The sequence below is a fragment of the Scatophagus argus genome, chromosome 8 (assembly GCF_020382885.2).
Source record: "Scatophagus argus isolate fScaArg1 chromosome 8, fScaArg1.pri, whole genome shotgun sequence".
Classification (NCBI taxonomy): Eukaryota; Metazoa; Chordata; class Actinopteri; family Scatophagidae; genus Scatophagus; species Scatophagus argus.
In genome coordinates, this window is record NC_058500.1 from 929,987 (window position 1) to 950,194 (window position 20,208).

The 20,208-nt window shown below is 46.4% G+C and overlaps 1 protein-coding gene across 7 annotated transcripts in view; it reads right to left on the minus strand.

Moving 5' to 3' along the window:
- Positions 1-201: 201 nt before the first annotated feature.
- LOC124063045 (extracellular sulfatase Sulf-2-like) overlaps positions 202-20,208 on the minus strand; it is a 49,226-nt gene continuing 29,219 nt past the window's right edge. For 4 of the 7 annotated variants that reach the window (XM_046396282.1, XM_046396279.1, XM_046396281.1 and 1 more), the window contains 22 exons: positions 19,142-19,369; positions 18,804-18,924; positions 18,429-18,547; positions 18,097-18,248; positions 16,357-16,526; positions 13,152-13,302; positions 12,863-12,962; positions 12,398-12,473; positions 11,650-11,778; positions 10,779-10,835; positions 9,973-10,102; positions 8,279-8,525; positions 7,168-7,351; positions 6,334-6,430; positions 6,154-6,248; positions 6,006-6,065; positions 5,385-5,554; positions 5,151-5,293; positions 4,519-4,642; positions 4,149-4,185; positions 3,878-3,934; positions 202-2,760 (listed from right to left, as the gene is read on the minus strand). In XM_046396282.1, the coding sequence (XP_046252238.1) occupies positions 2,730-2,760; positions 3,878-3,934; positions 4,149-4,185; positions 4,519-4,642; positions 5,151-5,293; positions 5,385-5,554; positions 6,006-6,065; positions 6,154-6,248; positions 6,334-6,430; positions 7,168-7,351; positions 8,279-8,525; positions 9,973-10,102; positions 10,779-10,835; positions 11,650-11,778; positions 12,398-12,473; positions 12,863-12,962; positions 13,152-13,302; positions 16,357-16,526; positions 18,097-18,248; positions 18,429-18,547; positions 18,804-18,924; positions 19,142-19,301 (2,610 nt within the window). In that variant the 5' untranslated portion in view covers positions 19,302-19,369 and the 3' untranslated portion in view covers positions 202-2,729. The remainder of the gene's footprint in view (positions 2,761-3,877; positions 3,935-4,148; positions 4,186-4,518; positions 4,643-5,150; positions 5,294-5,384; positions 5,555-6,005; positions 6,066-6,153; positions 6,249-6,333; positions 6,431-7,167; positions 7,352-8,278; positions 8,526-9,972; positions 10,103-10,778; positions 10,836-11,649; positions 11,779-12,397; positions 12,474-12,862; positions 12,963-13,151; positions 13,303-16,356; positions 16,527-18,096; positions 18,249-18,428; positions 18,548-18,803; positions 18,925-19,141; positions 19,370-20,208) is intronic. The other 3 variants (XM_046396284.1, XM_046396285.1, XM_046396286.1) reach the window with 3 other exon arrangements.

Here is a 20,208-nt window from a genome sequence, read left to right on the forward strand (position 1 = left end):
TTCCAGGTTCAAATCCCGGTCTGGCCTTCTGTATGGAGTTTGCATGTTCTCCCTGTGCCTGCGTGGGTTTTCTCCGGGTTCTCCAGCTTCCTCCCAAAATACCAAAAACATGATTACTAATTACACCAATTTGTTATGACAACAAAACTCATCTCTATAGCTGCAGCTCTCAGATTTAAACACAAACACACATAGAAGAGGTACATTTTGGCATTCGACACTTTATTCACAAACTAAAACCAATCACTGTATCCACAGGTCAGTGGACGACTGTACAGGTGTGTTACATCAGTATTAACTGGCTGCACATCATGTGTCGTCTAACATGAACTCGCCATTGGTCCATTCATCCTGTCATCCTCCAATCAAAGTGCTCAGCAGTTTGTCCTTCAGTTTATATGTGTGTGTGTGTGTGTGTGTGTGTGTGTGTGTGTGTGCGTGTGTGTGTGAGTGCGAGTGTATCCAGTTCAGAACCACGTGCTGGTCCAGAATGGGACTCTCGACTTTAGGAAACACACCTAAACATTTACAAATACATTCAAACACAATCAGGAGGTTTTTCCTAGATAAGTTGTTAGACAGCAAATAGCACCGCAGAGCAAATACATTTGGGGTTAAAAAAACTCGAAAGAGGAAGAAATCACTCTGAAATGCTGTTAGAATGAAATATTTTAGAGCGCAGCGTGTTTCCTCTTCCTTCAGTCGACAACATGAGGTTGATGTTGGGGCTCTAAAGGGGCTTTCTGAGGAGAAAACGTTGCTTCAAGATGAATGTTTTCTTCCCTTCAGTGCGACATTCAGACACTGAAGGGCAAAAATGATTGCTTGTGAGAGAAGTTAGGCTGTTTGAAGGTACAAATGACCAACTTTGAATATTTAAATGTCTATTGATGAATCAGCAATTTGGGAGCAGAAAATACATCAGCCCAAGGATGTAATTTACCAAAGACATCAGGAATGGCGCTGTTAACTGATTGGCTACAGGCTGGCCAATCAGTGTGCCTGCTCTGCTGTCAGAACCTTTGAAAGAAGCTCCTCGGCCTCAGGGAGACATCTGGATAAAGCAGCATCACAGGAAGTGAACACTGACACTCACACATGTCTCACACATGTCTTCATGGTTTCAAACACTTCCTGCAGATCAAATCACACGTGAGAAAACGTGAAGTCGGCGGAGGTTACCAGAAGAGCAGGAGTGTGTGCTGTTTTAAATCTCAAATCTTAAGTTCATTCTTTCTGTGAATCCATTCGTGTTTCTCTACAATTGCATCTTACATGGATTTTAGACTGGAATTTCCTGACCATTATTTGGATTTGGTTGAGGAACGAAACGGTTGCCAAGCAACAACTTAAACTTTTACAAAATCAGCTGAGGGGAGTAAACAGCTGGATTGTACAGAAGGGTGATGTCTGGTGGTTAACACTAATAAAAAATACAAAATGTGGTCTCACAAAAGCAGGCAACAGCTTTAAGTTGACTGCTGCAACAAGTTCAGGATGCAGTGACATCATCATCACGTCCTCTTTTGATTGGCTCATGAGATGTTGACAGCTCCTCACAGATTCCCATGTTTTTTTTCTCCAGATGTTGTCAGGGCTGCCGTGTTGCATCATGGGTACTGAAGTCAGTCACCAGGTTAGTACACCTGCAGCTCTGTCGTCAGTGAAGACGCTGGTCACCATGGTAACCAACACTCAAGTTAGTGGGAGAGATTTAAAAAAAAAAAGAACAAAAAATGACATCACGTTTAAAATGATGTCACAGTGTTCGACATTGAAGTTTGTCTGCTTCCGTCTCAGTCTGGGTTTAGTAAAAGCAACATCAGGGAGAAGAGGTCCTTTAATGTCCTTACAGACTGTTAGAAAGACTAAATATGAATATGTAAAACAAACATGGCTGCTGCGGGGGGGTCACCTGAAGAGGAGCAGCAGGAGGAGGAAGTTTCTCTTCTATAAAAGCTCTGTGTTGAAATGATGAGGTTCTCAGAAAACAGCAATACTCATTTTAATCTGACAAACAAAGTTGTTCTTCAGCTTTTCAGACAGAATTATAAAATATGTCTACCAATGAAAGGAAACAGGAAATAACAAAGACCTTTCAGAACAAAACTAATTCAAAACAGGTGAAAATATTTACCAGAGCAGTGACACAATTTCAACCCTTTCAGTTATTTGATAGTATTTCTATCTCTCTGGCAGATTTTTTTTGCTTGTTCTAAGAAAATAAAACTCAAAAGAATCAAATAACAGACGGAAATGACTAAATAAGAAGGCAGTTTTGTCATGATTCAGATTTAGTATCAGCTGAGAGGCTTAAATCAGGGCACAAAAAGCTGCTGATATTTTACTGTCAGTGGAGTTTATTCTAATCCTCCTCCACCTTCTCCTCTTCATCACCTTCACCCTCCTTTCCCTCCTCATCCACGGCTTCCTCCTCCTCCTCCTCTCAGCTCCTCCACCCAGAGCTGTCCTCCTCAAACAGGTGAGAAGTTGAGGAGGAGGAGGAGGAGAAGCAGGAGAAGGGAGAAGCAACTGATGAAGAGGTGCGTTGAGCGTTCTGTCCCAGCGTCTTCCTGAGCAGCAGGGTGGAAGGGATGAAGGATGTCATAGAGATGGCGGAAGCTGATTGGCTGGTCGATGAGAGTGGGGCGTGGTCATCGACCAGCGCCGACTGCTCTTTCAGGCTGCTGTGGGTGGGGTCAGGAGCCTGCGCCAACCGATCAGGGGACTCAGCCCTTCCAGCCGTCCCAGATCGGACCCCTGGATCGACACACAGAAAGTACAGTGAGGATTTAGCCGCGGTAAACAGAGTGTGTGTGTGCATGTGTGTGTGCGTCTGTGGGTCTGTGCGTGTGTCAGCTGAAGACACATGCAGGCAGCAGTAGAAATGGAGTGGTCTGATGAGGAATGCAGCATGCTAACACTGCTTCACAATGACAGTGCTAACAGGCTTAGCATATTTAGCAGGGATTATGTTATGATGGCCATCGACTGGTCGAGGTGACCGTTTTCAGTGTTCGATCATCAATGATTAAACAGCAATCCGCATCAGAACCTGCATGCTCGTGGCTCAAAGGCACAGTGGTGCTTTAAGCTAAATGCTAACATCACTGTGACAATACTAACATGCCGACTTGTTTAGCAGGTATAATGACGGCCATGTTTATCATTTTAGTTTAGGGTGTTAGCATGCTAACATTTGCTAATTAGCACTGAACAGCTACAGCAGAGGCTGTTGGGAATCTAATTGTTTCTGCAGACATTTGGTCCTTAACATTATTGGTATCAGCATCTGGTAACTCCCTCTGTTTGGAGACGTGATTTTAAAGCAGCATCAGACTGGAATAATTTAAGTTTAGATTGTCGACTGTGGGAGAAGATAGATGACATGAGAGAGCCCAAACATCTGGATGCCCCCTGGTGGCTGGCTGCAGTACAGTTCATAAACCCGCCCCCCTCTATGCTAGCAGATGGGAGATTTAGTGTTAACTTTGTGAAGACAAGAGAGCGTAGATGTAGTGTGTGTGGTTGGTGTGTCATTTGGATTTTCTTTACTGTTATTTGTTGATTATTTTTTTGTTTAGATGCTTTTTAATTTCAGTGTTTCGTGTCTGAAGACCTCCTTGCACACAAGATGATTTCAAGCGGTTTGTCCTCAAATTCCACAAAACTCAGACACAAACTCACCACCATCCATAGAACAATACAGCATCTGTTGCTTCTTTGCTGCTACTCACAAAAGTAGATGTTGATGTTTGAGGGGTTTAATGAAACAGACAGGCAGACAGACAGGCAGACAGACAGGTGCAGTATTAAGGCAATAAGCAGAATGCTGGTCAGACGACCTACAAAGAGAAGGACAAAGAGGAAGACTCACAGGGTTCGAGATGATGAAGGCTTCTTGATTCTCGGCCACTTCCTCCTCTCAAACATCCTGATGCAACAAACACACACTGTGTTACACACACACACACACACGCACACACACACACACACACACACACTCTCTCTCTCTTTGCTCCTCCACCAGCAGCCCTCAGCTCCATCAGGAAATCATGCAGCATTCAGAGCAGGAAAACACAATGGCTGTGCATGTCTGTGTGTGTGTGTGTGTGTGTGTGTGTGCGCGCATGTTCGTGTGTGTGTACCTGTAGTCATCAAAGCTGCCATGTGTCGGCCCTCCTGCTGAAGAGACAGTCTGATTGGTCAGTGAGCAGAGGCTACCTGTGATTAGTTTGATTCCACCTCATGAAAAAATCAATTCATCATATTGTGACTTCACGAAGGCCACTTGAATGCATCATAAGTGACTGACTGATGTCTCACGGCGTTCGTCCCCTGCTGGTGACCTGATGAACTGAGTTTTACTAGGTGGACGTTTCAGAGGACAAACCTTGAAAGTGAGACAGTGAATCTACTCACGAGAGGACATCAGAGGGCTCAATCAAACTGTCCTTCAGTCACTGCAGATAAGACTCTGTGTGTGTGTGTGTGTGTGTGTGTGTGTGTGTGTCATACCCTGATCCAGTGAGCGCGTGCGAGGATTGCACTGCTTGTGTCCCCTGCAGCCTCTGAGTTCCATCAGCTGAACGTGAAGCTGATTGAGAACCGTCCGATCTAAAGAGCTGACAGCGTTCATCAGCTGGAGACAGAGAGACAAAGAGACAGAGAGGGAGACATACTTACAGAGGACAAATTCATAAATGTGTGAGCTAGCAACAAGGCCTGTGATACACCATATAGACAACAGTATCTGGACAGGGCCTGTGTCTCAGGGTTTGTTCTCGGCCCCTGACTTCCAGTGAAGGGAAATCTTAATGCTTCAGCACACCAAGACATTTTGGACAATGCTATGCTTCCAACTTTGTGGCAACAGTTTGTTGAAGGCCCTTTTCTATTCCAGCATGACTGTGCCCCAGTGCACAAAGCAAAGCTCCATAAAGACATGGTTGGATGAGTTTGGTGTGGAAGAACTTGACTGGCCCACACAGAGCCCTGACCTCAACCCCATCCAACACCTTTGGGATGAACTGGAACGGAGATTGTGAGCCAGGCCTTTTGGTCCAACATCAGTGTGTGACCTCACAAATGCTCTACTGCATGAATGGGCACAAATTCCCACAGAAAGCCTCAGGTGTGTGTGTGTGTACCTGGTATGGGTCTGTGTTGAGGTCGAAGTACTCCAGGAAGCCGGTGGCAAACTCACAGAACAGGAAGTTGTGGGTCTCGTTGATCGTCCTCAGACACCAGTACGTGTTGTTGTTGGCGCTGGTGCAGGCGCAGAATGGACCCACTGCAACACACACACACACACTTCAGTGCACCATAAGATAAACATTGTGTGTATGTGTTTGTGTGTGTGTGTGTGTGTGTGTGTGTCGTACGTGTCCAGTAGGGCGCAGTGTGCCAGTGCTGGTTGTCGTGTGTGAAGCAGGTGAGTCCAGGCATCGAACATGTGTCATTGTTCCTGATCCTCTTGATCATCTTCCTCATCTTCTTCCTCCTCTTCTGCTCCTTTAGAAGCCACGCCTTCTTATCCCGAGCCCCGCCCTTCCTGCACACACACACACACACACACACGAGAGGAGGCAGTTTGTCGAGGTTCCATGTTGAGTTTTTTCCTTTTTTACTTGATAATATTATTCTTAATTGTCCTTGTTTATATTTATTAACTTAAACAACACAAAAGCACACATTCTGTGAAAGCAAAGGTCGGTTTTCTTTCTGTTCAGCCTGAGAAAACAGTTTAAAAATCATCCAGATCAGAAAGTGAGGATCTCAGCTTCTGGTGCAACAGAGTTTACAAAGAGGCAGACCACATACCAAACAACTGAAATGTGAACATGCCAGTGGGATAAATCTGTAATGGAACCGCAGCTGCTGCAGGAGGAAGACAGCTTTTATGTTGTACATCACGTTTAGTTTTCAGCCCTTAACGATCCTGAACACCGGAGGCTCCGTAGAGTGAAGTCGCTACAAGGTCCTGACTTTGTCCTCAGTCTCACCTGAAGGGGTGCAGCCCACCTCCTCTGTACCTCAGCTTACTCTTCAGTTTGGACTTGTACCTGAAAAACATACAAGCATCAGTGTTAGTCCAGCTTGACTTGTGATGGATGCCTGTTTCACCTGTGGACTGTGGTGTGTCTCACTCACAGGTACTTATTACAGTCACACTCCAGCGGTCGAGCCTTCTTCAGGTGACCTCTGACCTCTCGCAGGTTCTTTATCTTTGTCTGCAGCGTCTCAATCTGACAGGAAGGAAAAAGTTCAGTCAAACTGCAGTCGGTCAGTCGGTCGGTCGGTCAGTCGGTCGGTCGGTCAGCTGTGTGTTACCTCGTGGTCGATGTGCAGCTTGTGGTCCTTCCAGGCCTGCAGAGACTGATAAAGTCCCGTGTCGCACTTCACTGTGGCGTTGGACAGAATGGAACATCTGCAGCGAGACGAAAAGCAATTCAGTAACTTAAGCATTTAATATGGTGGGAGAAACACATGCAGAGCAGAAACAGCACTGAGGAAAACTCGGTTCAGTCAAACCACTACACAGAAGCAGACTTTGATTTCAGAATACACGCTCTTTCCTGGACATGTTGGCTCATAAAACAAACATTATTTTTCTTGATGAGTCGCAGTGATTTACACAGCTGGTAGACTCAGCTCCATCTGTGCCGACGAGTCTCACTTAGTCAGGATTTATCAGCTGTGAAAGCACAGACTGTAGTCAGAGGCGAAGCATCCCACAGCTGACAAATGCTTGCTGTGTGTTTGCAGCTTTTAAACCATTTTAAACAAATTAAAACTGAAGCAGGTTCAGTTCTTCTGTTATTTCTCTCCACGCATGTGCTAGACTCTGGACTGCACTGTACAGCCATGCAGGTTAGCTCATGTCCTGCGCAGGAAACAGGATATATCAGGTAGCACACCTGCTGGTGACTGAAGACGCCGATTTCATATGCCTGACATGTTTTAGAGACAGTAACTTTAAGTGGAAACTTTTGGGGCTGATTCCAGCAATTAGACACGATCATTTTCCACCAGGGTTCGCTGTTGACAAATAAAAGACCTGAAGGAAATCTATAGTTCAGAATACCTTGGCTGTGCTGAGCTTAAAAGACTGACAGCTGCACACACACACACACACACACACACACACACACACAGATAAGTGACCTGTGTGTGACTTTGAGGGAGTTGGACAGGGCCACGCCGTTGGGGACTCCTCCCATCCCGCTGAAGTCGTCCTCAGACTCGTCACTTATTGGCTGAGCCCTGCTGTTGTTACCAGGGTAACCGTTCATCATGGAGACCGAGCGGCTGAATCGATTCCTGGAGTAACTCTTCAGGGCTTTGAACTCTGAGACAAAAGCACACAGAAAGCTTGTTTTGAATTCAGCGTCTCTCACTGCTGTGTTTGACTTTTCCTGAGACAAAGATGAGAAAAAGAGGGCGTACTGTTCAAACTAACAACACTCAGACAGAGGGGGTGCAGTTCAGTCCTCCGACACTAGAGGTCAGCATCACATCAGAAAGGCTGACAGAAGCCACAGCAGCAGAGACGCAGCTGTGCAGCTCGAGTTACATTCAGAAGCTAACAGGCTCACAGTCCTGTAGAAAGATGAGTTATAGAAGCTCTGATGATGATGTTAGACAAACAAAACAACAAAGGCTGAACAGGACAATTTAGGGTCCTTGTCAGGTGTTGATGATAATTAAGCCTCTGCACTTTCCTAGTATCATTATTGTGTAATTTATTTGCCGAGAAGAAAAGAGACAAAACACAGAATTAACAAAGTTAAAGGTGGTTTTGACTGACAGTGTCATTATTTTTCTAATTTATGGCACATATTTTGATCATATTGTATATTGTTATCATGAATCGTCCTTCGGCCACTGCAGTGAAAAGCTGACATCGAGGCAGAGAAGGAAGCGTGACACTGACATCAGAGTTGGCTTTCAGGAATTCCATGAATCAATACCAAGAATCTTTCGCTCACCTTTCATTCTCAAACGGCAGCTAACTGATGAAGAAAATATTTATTTAAAGATACTCTGAGGAAGAGACAGTCAGTTGTGGTTGACACGGTGGAACTCACAGAGGAGTTGTGCATTTCTAAGAGGAATTGTCAAAAATATTACAACAACGAAACTGAACACTAAAATAAAATCAACTTCAGAAAACTTGAGAAACCCCTCATAAATTCCTCTGGTAAGATCAGCACCAAAAAACCCTTCAGCCCCACACTCACTGCTGCCCCCTGCTGGTTCAACACTGAACACTCACTCTTCTTGGAGAAGAAAGGTTTCTTGTTGAACGGCCTCATCATGGAGGGCCGCAGGTTCAGGGGTCGGAGGTCGCGCAGGTCGCAGTCACAGGCGGCAGCAGATGTCTGATGGTACAGCTGAGACTTGATGCTGAGTGGACGCTGACGACTGGCCACGCCCCTCTGGAAGTTTTTAGCCCCACCCCCTTCATTCTTACATTTGAAGAGCCGAAGCTTCCCAGTGGCATCCTCCACACACTGCCACTTCTGCACACACACACACACACACACACACACACACCAGAGTACTGATGAACAGCGCTGACAGGTGAAATAAAAGCCAACTAACCACCAACTCAATATGACTAACATGTCAGCGTAAAGTAATCGTGGCTGTTATAAGACGGATGGATGTTATTAGTCAGCTGGCAGCCAAACAGCTGATGGTGAAGCATAAATAAAGAAGCATGAAATGCAGGTATGAACGTGTGGACTGAAGCTGAGTTCAGAATCGCAAACTCGGCAGGCATGATGGGAAATGTAGGCGGCTGGCCTGGTGAGACGGAGTACTGATTTTTATTGACAGCGTATCAGAGTGAACAGGATCAAAACGAGGCTTCATACTAAAGTGCTGTGGCATGAAGCATGACGTTAGACAGCAGAAGCTGGACGTCACGCGGAGGCTGCAGCCTGTCGCACTGAGCTACCAGCTAATCTGGGGCTCCACCCACAAACACCTTCAGATTAAAGCTGTGTGAGCTCATACACTGGACCACAAACTGTCCTGTCACTCACTGCAGGCGAGGAGCATCCCTCATACGGATGTCCAGTCAGCCAGTCAGTAAACCCGGCCGGACGGTGGAGAACCCTGCTGTGCTCTGAATCAAACTTAATGAGGTTGGATGAATCCCTCTCACCTGGCTCCTCAACCGCCTCGAACACTTTGAGGAACGTCTACCCATCAGCCCTTCCCAAACTACAGCAGGTCCAGCCACAGTCAGTCAGAAACCCCTCTGAACACTGTGTTGCATTGTCACTCCGCAGTTGTTCATTAGCAGCTCAATTCGTTTCTGCTCTTGCACTTGCTATTAAAGAGCGACAAATGGCTGAATTGTTAATCACACATGGAGTTTTCTGCGGGCTGTTTATCAGAGCGATCCAGCAGCTGGCACACACTGTTGCTAAGAGACCAATCAACTGGCAGCAGGGATTTTTCGACAAGTGTAATTAAGCTCAAACAGACGTGAACACACACACAAACAGAGAGCGGAGAAAAGTTCCTGCTCCATCTCGATTCTCTTCACGTCTGCTTCTCTTTGATTCTGCAGCCTTCAGTCCATTGTGTTGTTGGAATGACTGTTGTGACTGCATCTGCCTGCTAAGAACAGATGACATCTGGTTTTCATCTCTCTGACACGAGTCGCTTTCTGTTTCGCGTCTTTTCAAGTCTCCCTTCGACTGTCACAGCAGTGAGTTTTCCTGCATCCCTTCCAAAGAAGCTCTTTACTGCAAAAACGCCTGGGAGGAAAATCTCATACGCATTTTACTGTCACCTTTTTAATATTTCTGAATGTAAAGCACAATGATGTCGAGATACGCTCAGGAGATAAGGGAATAGGATTCAGAGCAAATGAAAGGGAGGTCGAGCCACCTAAAGGAGCTCGGGGATAAAGTGAGTGATCAGGAGTAGGAAAGTAAAGAAAAGCGGGTTTACCTGTCCAGTCTGCTGACAGGGCGTCTGGTACTCTGCTCTCTGGCAGAGGTCTTTTACTCGTTGGTGTTTGGGCAGGAAGTTCTCCTCCTGCGACACTTCCTTTCCCTCCACACGCTGGTGCAGCAGCTTCCTGTTAACAAACCAAACAGGTTGGAAAAGTTGCATTTTGACCGCATTTTATTACCAGTGAAAGTTTGCTTTTCCTCATCGGAATCACAGGTCTCAGTGTGCTGTTCACACACAGGGGCTGAAGGAGGATTCACATTCATGACAACACCGACACAAGCAGACAGGCTGTAAACAAACATCTCATCTGTGATTGGACAGATGGATGGACAGGAGGAACCCGACTTTTCCTCTAGCGCCGCCCTCAGGTTAAAAATCTTATTTTACTTACTGCTGGTCAGTCACTGTTAGCATGCTAACACACTTACCTGAGAGTCAACATTATCAACATGCTAATGCTCAGGATTATTACTGGACTAAATGTAACTAGAGGGCCTGGGTTTAAAAACACAAGAATTAATTAAAAAATTAATTAAAAACAGAGTGTGTTGGTTGTGGTTTGAGTTCACTTCATTTTGTCACGTTTACAGCGTGAACACACAACATCCTAAAACCTGCTTACTGCCCCCATGTGGTATGGACATGAGGGTGTAAATGAGAGTTTTTACTGGGTTGTGATTGGCTGAAGGGTGTGCATGTTATTTACTGCTGTAGAACCAAATCATTTAATGTAACAGTCGTTTTATGTATGTTTGACAGTGGATGTGAAGCGATGTTACTGTTGTCGACGATGTATTTACCCTCTCTCCACCAGAAACGAGTCTCTCCACACCTTCGGCTTCTTGCTCACCTGGAATCTGAAGAAGAGGAAATCAGCTAGACCGGCCCCTGGTGATGCTGCTACAGGCTCAGACTGCAGGGGATCTCCCATGATGCACTGAGCTTCTCTCTCCTCTAACTCTCCTTCCACACACATTCATGTTCCCATCATTGCATGTCACTAACTTGAAGTCTTCCTCTCAGTCTTTGTACTTTATTACTATTGCTACTATTATTGTTAACGCTGTACTTCAGTTTGGTTTTCTACTCTGTAGTACCGAAGTCGCGTTCATGAGAGCACAACGAAGCTCGTCGGTCCGTCTTCAAACTGAGTGCACATCATCCTGAGGGTTAAAAGTTAGACTGTGCTTGTGGTTTTGTTGGCTGGTCTGTTGCACCGCAAAGTGTTTAAAGTTTAAAGTGTTTAAAGTTTTATGTATTCTAGGGAGAGGCAGCAGTGGATTTGAATCTGCTCGTGGAGGATCTCGACATGCTTTAAACCCTGACCCACAACATGTCAACAATCAGAACTGAAGCATGGCTCACTGATACTCAGGATGTTATCAGCTATGACAATGAAAGTTGAGAATCAAACGCAGATAAACCCGTGCAGCGATGATAAAAAGACATTTCCTGCCTGAGAATCATCATGTTTTGAAGTTTTCTTCAGTAAAACTGAAGTAATCCAGTGCAGAAATTAGACTGTGGTGTTTGTGGGAGTTGAGGTGTTGACATTGTGAGGGTTTGTTGTCCTCTGATTGGTCCTACAGGAGCTTTTCTCTTCCGACCTCCAACTAACTGCTCATCACATCACCAACACCATGAAAACACTGTGTGTGTGTGTGTGTGTACCTGTTGGCAGGTTTGTCAGTGTCCAGTAGAGCCAGTATGGACTTCCCGTCCATGTCTGGTGGAGTGTCGAGGCCAGCAATGTCCAGGATGGTTGGAGCCAGGTCGATGTTCAGGACAATGTGAGGGTTACTGACACACAGGTGCACGCACACACACACACACACACACACACACACACACACACACACACACACACACACACACATTTAACATACTTAACTAACTTAACTTAACATACTCTTATGTTTCTATCATTTTTTAATAGTTTTCTCTGTGTGTTATTAATTGTTGCCAACATAAAACATCTGAACAGGTAAGAAAAAAACATCACAGCGAAGATACTGCACATGTGCAAGTCTGTGATGACAGGTGTTGTACAACTTTGTTCACCAGGTGTTTAATATTTTGTGTGCAGCTAATGCTAATCCTGCTAATGTGTGCAGTGGTGTGAAGGAAATGCAGCTCGTTCTCCTTGCCTGTGAACTCATGATCACCTCGTGGAACAGCTCTGACTGTGGTAATCCACTTTACCAGAGCACACACACAAACACACACACGCAACACGCACACACACACACACACACACACACACACACACACACACACACACACACTTCATTCTACTGCTTTCCTGATCTGCCTACCTGATCTTAAAGCTGCATTGAGCAATTTATGCCCACTAGGGGGCAGGAAAATGTGTGTGTGTGTGTGTGAGAGAGAGAGAGAGAGGGTGTGTGTGTTTGTTCACATGCTGCCTTGCTCCACGTTGGGTCCTCTCACGAAGAACGGGACTCTGATGTCAAACTCGTACGGCATGGATTTACCTGCACACACACGCACACACACACACACACACACACACACACGAACATGGACTTGTCACTAGCTGTCATACAGGTGAGCATCATACCTGTGACAAAACCATCACACGACTCTTTCTGGACTGTCATTTGGTGGCAAATATGCATTAATGATTAGCACTTAGCTGCTTAGCTCAGTGCTAACACATAATGGAAATTACCATTAGGAAGAAACAAACTAGTGCCTGCTGGCTTCATGGAGATTTTTGATTGAAATGTGACAGAACCATGTCATGTGATCTGCTACTTCAATAAACTTTAACATATTAATATTTAGGTGTTAACATCATAGACACAAACACAGACAAACTGATCAAACCGTCACACAGTGTTGCATCCTGCTCTGGTTTTACCTTTGACGAGGCCAAACTGTCCGATGTGGTAGCCGTGATCAGACGTGTAGATGATGTAGGTGTTGTCCAACTCGCCCATCTCCACCAGCATGTTGTATAGCTGAGACACACACACACACACACACACACACACAGACAGGAGACACTTTTGTACATCTAATTTACTTTCTAATTTCCAGACATGAGGGGGCAGCCTGTAGCTGACACACTGCAGGTGCGACAACCAGGTGTTCAGCAGTGATGTGTGTGTGTGTGTGTGTGTCTGCAGCATCAGGTGTGTGTTACCTACCTTTTCCACACTGTCGTCCACAGACAGAAGTGTCTGCAGGCGTTTCCTCTGCAGCATGTTGGTGAACTCCATGTGAATGGGCTTCATGGGGCCGGTGTAACGCATGATCCAGTGCTTGTCAGGGTTTGGAGCGTAGTTATAACTGGGGGTGCTGTGGAGAACAAGGAGGTGGAGGAGGGGAGACGGAAAGACAAGACGGAGAGACAGAAGGTGTTGAGGTGAGGACATGTCCACACTGAAGTGGAGGAATCAGGCAGAAGAACGTGTGTTGCTTCGGGTTCAGGTGAGAGGATGAATCCAGTCATCTCGGATGTCAACGCCTTTTAACACTTAATCATCAATCACAAGGTAAACAGTGGATTTAATTAATGTATTGCAAATTTTAACAAACTTCTGATAACGGAAACAGAAAATGCAACTGAATCCCACTATGTGATTAAGCACAATGAGATGAAGTAATTAATGAAGCACCAGATGAACTTCAAGCAGTGAAAACATCAGAAAACACAGTTTGTTTCATGCATTAATGTGATGTGTGTGGATCGACGAGGACTGAGTCAGTCATGCAAGTTAAATGTTCATTAAGAAAAAGTGTTTCCATCTCAAATTAAGTGCATTAAATCTTTTTCAAAAAAGGTGAGAACAGCCTCACACTAGCACAGAAAGTTTTATGTGAAAGGAGAATCTTTTTTCTTTTTTGACATTTCAATTAAGGTGATGCTTTTCATTAGCGCTTAAGCAGACGTACCGACGTTTTTAATCACAAAGTGAGGACATTTTGTCAGGTCTGGTTGAAGACTCGGTTCAACGAGGCTGAGTTAGAATGAGGTTTAATCTGAGGTGACGGTCAGGTCAGTTATGATGATTAAGGTCAGGGTGAAGGGCTGGAGAATGCATTAATACACCCAGGTTCACACAAATAGAAGTGCAAGATTGTGTGCATGTGTGTTTGAAGGCAGCACACACACACCCAGCTGTGTGTGCTGTGAGTAATGACGGCAGATGCTCGTGTTCATTAATAACACACACACTCTCTCTCTCTCTCGTTAGCTGCAGAGGATGTTCCTCCAGTGTGTTCCCTTTGGATAATGAATGACTCCCATCAGACAACTCATTTGCTGCTCTCCCCTCCCCCCTCCTCTGCAGCTACATGATTAAATCTCTGCGATGGGACAGAAATAACCCCGAAACGTTATGGCGAACGCGACTCTGCAGCTCCGCTTCCTCCTGACTGGACATGTGGAAACACCTGCTCCCCATCAGCAGCATCAGGCTGCAGGCCTTCAGCTCTGCTCGGCAGGTGAACACAGGAGGCTTATGGGAGACTGTGGTCATACGTCCTGACTGACTGTAGAGCGACGTGTTGCTGAAGGCGGCAGTCAAACGCAACAAAAAAGCTTTCCAAGAGCTTCTCAGAAAAAACGTCATTACAAAGATTCAATTTACTGACCTGCTCTTGTCCAAGTCGGTTTTCTGGAGCTGCTAGCTCTTTGAATTTTTCATTTGTTTGGAAATGTTTTGCGTTGTAGCCTTTTTAATGTCTGTCATGCATTATTTAAAGACACTGAATTGTCTTTGTGTGCATAGTGGGCCTCTTAAATAAACTTCCCCCAGCTTGTTGCTTTTGTGAGAAGTGAATTTACAGTTTCAGTTTGGTTTATGTTCTCACATGTCAGATTGTTTTCATGGCAGACAGGAAACAGGAGGTGGTTATTAACTGAAGTGTCGTGTTCACTTTTAACTCTGCTAAAGTCTTCTTGTCTTATTTTGTCTTTATTTTCTGTTTTATGACTTTGGGGGGAAGCTGCAGCTGCACTACAGAATGATGTTTGAGTTTTTTAAACTGCCGCAGGAAGCATCACGAAACACAACCCGGCCTCAAGTATCTGCAAAATATGAATATTCTTAAGCAAAAAATATGAATATTATTAATATTAATAATATTTTAAATATCAAAACGTTTTAATCTGTATGTTTCCAGCTGATTCTCGACTTTTCACAACTTTAAATGGAGAACAATAAATGCTGCCTTCAGCTGTCAGTATAAATGTTTTGTTTCTGTTGATCGTTACGGCGTATCTATACGTTTGTTGTATTATTCCTCTCAGAGGGAGCAGATTACTGTCTGTTCTGAGGATTTCCTGCAGAGTTTCTGTGTTAGCAGAGAGCCTGGTGAGCTCTGAATGGGATTTAAATGGTCTCCAGACAGCACGAGTGCAGCCGGCGCTTCCTCAGGCATCTGTTTGTATGTGCCTGGAGAAAAAGATCATCTGAATACTGCTGTGATGTCTGTCTGTCTGTCTGTCTGTCTGTCTGTCAGCTCACTGACTGACAGACAGACAGACGTGTCTCTGGTTGAGAAGTGGACTTTAACCAGCGAGTGCGGTGGTCACGTTTTCAAATAAGTTCTTCTAAAGATGGGGTGAAGTGTGTGTGTGAGTGTGTGTGAGTGTGTGTGTGTGAGAGTGTGTGTGTGCGTGTGTGTGAGTGTGTGTGTGTGAGTGTGTGTGTGCGTGTGTGTGAGTGTGCGTGTGTGTGAGTGTGTGTGTGTGTGAGTGTGTGTGTGCGTGAGTGTGAGTGTGTGTGTGTGTGTGTGTGTGTGTGTGAGTGTGTGTGCGTGAGTGTGTGTGTGTGAGTGTGTGTGAGTGTGAGTGTGTGTGAGTGTGTGAGTGTGTGTGTGTGAGAGTGTGTGTGTGCGTGTGTGTGAGTGTGTGTGTGTGAGTGTGTGTGTGCGTGTGTGTGAGTGTGCGTGTGTGTGAGTGTGTGTGTGTGTGAGTGTGTGTGTGCGTGTGTGTGAGTGTGTGTGCGTGAGTGTGTGTGTGTGTGTGTGTGTGTGAGTGTGTGTGCGTGAGTGTGTGTGTGTGAGTGTGTGTGAGTGTGAGTGTGTGTGAGTGTGTGAGTGTGTGTGTGAGTGTGTGTGTGTGAGTGTGTGTGTGTGTGTGTGAGTGTGTGTGCGTGAGTGTGTGTGTGTGTGTGTGTGTGTGAGTGTGTGTGCGTGAGTGTGTGTGTGTGAGTGTGTGTGAGTGTGAGTGTGTGTGCGTGTGTGTGCGTGTGTGTGAGTGTGTGTGAGTGTGAGTGTGTGTGAGTGTGTGAGTGTGTGTGTGAGTGTGTGTGTGAGTGTGTGTGAGTGTGAGTGTGTGTGAGTGTGTGAGTGTGTGTGTGAGTGTGTGTGTGAGTGTGTGTGTGTGAGTGTGTGTGTGCATACATGTGCTGCGATGCGTTGGGGAAGGCCGTGCTGTACTGCGGTGCAGAGTCTTCGGGTCCGTGTGGTGCTGCGTGGCTCAGAACCATCAGAACCGGTCGGTGAGGATAAACTCGCTTCGAAGAGCGGAAGTACCTGATGGACTCGGCCGTGATCAGGTCGGTCAGGTAGTCCTGGTGACACACACACACACACACAGACATGATGTCCAACATTTTTATTACTGTGCTGATGAGTTCTGATGAGTTCACACAAACCGAGCAGCTGAAGTGTCAGAAATAATCTGGCCTCTTTACCCTGCAGGCCAGTGATGTCATCACGTCTCAGTTATGTTCAAGTTGTGTCCTTGTAAGAATGATATAATCTGATAATAACTACAGACAAAGTGTCCAGTTAATACATAACAATAATAAAGTCAGCTGCTTGTGTAAAACATGTGTAAGTGAAATGTGGTCTACGTGCACACATTTCAATATACACAATCAGCCATGACACTATGACCACCCGCCTGATACTGAGTGGGTCCCCCTTTTGCTGCCGAAACTGGCCTGACCCATTAAGGCCTGGACTCCACCAGACCTCTGAAGGTGTGCTGTGGTGTCTGGCACCAAGCCTTCAGTATCAGATCCTTTAAGTCCTGGAAGTTGTGAGGTGGGGCCTCCATGGATGGGACTTGTTCTTCCAGCACCTCCCCCAGATGCACAACTGGATTGACATCTGGAGAATGTGGAGGTCAAGTCAACACCTCAACCTTGTCGTTGTGCTCCTCAAACCATTCTTGAAGCACTGTGGCGGTGCTGCAGGGCACATTATCCTGCTGAAAGAGGCTCCTGCCATCAGGGAACCCTGCGCCCATGAAGGGGGGTCCAGGTCAGCGGTGACGTTAGGTAGGCGGTAGGCATCGAAGCAACATCCACATGAATGACAGGACGCGAGGTTTCCCAGCAGAACTTTGCCCAAAGGCTCACACTGCCTCCGCCGGTTTGCCTTCTTCTCATAGTGCATCCTGGGGTCAGGTGTTCTCCAGGTAAGTGACATTCAGCCATCTGCATGAAAAGAAAATGTGATTCATCAGATCAGGTCACCTTCTTCTGTTGCTCCATTGCTGGGTCCAGTTCTGATGCTCACGTGGCCTTTGTAGGTGCTTTTGGGGGTGGACACAGGTCAGCCTGAGCCCCCTGAGCGGTCTGAGGCTATGCAGCCCCGAACACAACGAACTGCAACATGAACCTTTTCAGTAGTTTGAGCTCCTCTATTGGATCGGACCACACAGGCCAGACTTCGCTCCTGCATGTGCGTCAGTGAGTCTCCGGTTCACCGGTTTTCCTTCCTTTTTTCACTTTTGGGCTGCGGTTCTGCAGATGCTCCGACTCCAGTCATCTCGCCATCACATTTTGGTGCTAGTCAAAGTCGCCAAAATCCCGACGGCTGCCCATTTTGTCGGCTCCCAGCCCATCAACTTCAGTGACAAAATGTTGGCATGCTGCCTGATGGATCCCACCTGCTGCCAGGTGCCACTGTGACCAGGTAATCACCTGTCAGCGGACTTCATGTCATGGCTGATTGGTGAAGAAAGGTTTCTACTAACGACACTGAAGGATTTGTGTTTCTGAGTGTCTTTGTAGCTGATGTGGGAGACATTTTTATGTAATAATGTGTGTGTGTGTACATGTGAGTGAGTGTGTGTGTGTGTGTATACGTGTGAGTGAGTGTGTGTGTGTGTGTGTGTGTGTGTGTCCCTGCCTGTGGGTATTGAGCTCCGTGTTTCTCTCTGACTCCGTTGCGGCTCAGTGTGTAGTTGTAAAAGCGACTGTTCTTCACCAGTCCGAGCCACTCCCTCCACCCCGAGGGGACATACGAGCCATTATACTCATTCAGATACTTCCCGAAGAAAGCTGGAGAGAGGACACACACACACACACACATACACACACGCACACACAAATGGAGTCAGGAGAATCTTGGAATAACAGTAAGATCACAGTAGTAATGACTGCATCATCCTGTGTGTGTGTGTGTGTATGTGTGTGTGCGCGTGTGTGTATGTGCGTGTGTGTGTGGGTGGGTGTGTGTACCTGTCCTGTATCCAGTGTTGTTCAGGTAGACCCCGAAGGTCCGCGGCTCGTGCTGCCGTTGCCAGGACAACGAGGAACAGTTCTCGTTGTTGGTGTAGGTGTTGTGGTTGTGGACGTACCTGGACGGACAGAGACAGACAAAAAGACAGACAGGATGAGTGTACTGTTGTTGATGTCCATATATAATAAAATAAATAAAAACCAAAACAATAAAATTGTTTTGACTTTTTTAAATGAAATCAAATTAGGTTTCACATTTACTCCAGCATTGAATTCAGCCGACTTTGACAGGTGAAATGAGTGCAGTGTCCCTTTAAATCTTTCAGAAAATCAATAAATCAGGATGAAGGGTGAAGACAGAGAGGTCTCACTTACTTTCCAGTGAGCATGCTCGAACGTGACGGACAGCACATGGGCGTGGTCACAAAGGCATTGGAGAAGGAAGTCCCGCCCTCCTCCATGATGCGGCGTGTCTTATTCATCGCCTGCATCGAACCTACAGACAGACAGACAGAGAGACAGACAGACAGAGAGAGAGAGAGAGAGACAGAGGGACGGACAGACAGACAGACAGAGACAGACAGAGTAAAAGTGTGTCTGTGTTTGTTGCAGCTGATGACGTTCTTGGTGTTGAGTCAGTTAATCAGTGTTATAAACAGAATCGGTATTGACTGATTATCCTGGTGGTTGGCGGGTGTCTGCGTTTCGCTCACCGAGCTCCTGGTCCTGGTCGTCGGTCAGGATGAGGATGATGTTCGGCCGGATGTTGCGGCGGTCTCTCTGGAGGCGGGGCTTCAGACGCTGGCCAGGGGAGAAGTGGGCGTGGCAGAGCGTCACAGAGATTAACAGGAAGTGGAGGAGTCGGCCCGCCATGGCCCTCGACCCCTGACCTCCCCAAAAATGTCAACCAATCAGCTGCTTCCCCTGTCCACTCTCACCCTCTGGAAGGTAAACAAACAAACAAACAAACAAACAAACCCGTGAGCTCACAGTCCAGGGTTCAGTTTTTCAGACTCAGAGGAGCTTCGACCTGGTTGAGCAGGAATACGATGTTCACATTTCATGACATCTGTGAGGTCCTCCCAGGTGTTCACACAGGTGTGCAGAGTAGCCTGTTGCTCTGCTGACACCAAACCTCCTCAAGGTTTCATGCTCATATCCAGCATGTGTAAACGTTTTCGTCCCAGTCTGACTGCAGCTACGTTTGCTGAACAGGTTCAGTCCTTTGATTTGGAGGTGACAGAGTTGGCAGGTGTCACCAGAGGTCATCAGGTGTCACCAGAGGTCACCAGGTGTCACCAGAGGTCACCAGGGGTCACCAGGGGTCACCAGAGGTCACCAGGTGTCACCAGGTGTCACCAGAGGTCATCAGGTGTCACCAGAGGTCACCAGGGGTCACCAGGGGTCACCAGGTGTCACCAGGTGTCATCAGAGGTAACCAGATGTCACCAGATGTCACCAGAGGTCACCAGAGGTCATCATGTGTCACCAGGGGTCACCAGGATTCATCAAAGCCTGAATATCTGCAGCGATTCTCCCCGAGCAGCGGTTGTCAGGATGTTTTGCATCCACGTCCTGCTGCTGCTGAAGCAAACATGATGCAGTTATCATTGCAGCAGCTCTTGTGGTGAAAAGTCAGCGCAGTACGTGGTGCTCTGGGTTTATTTTCTGTGCGAGGGCGAGAATACTGACGAACGCTTCAGAGAGCAGCAGAGAGCATCACATGCAACAGCAGCAGGCAGTTTCCACGTGGCCACCTTGTCGTTCCACCACGTCCAGG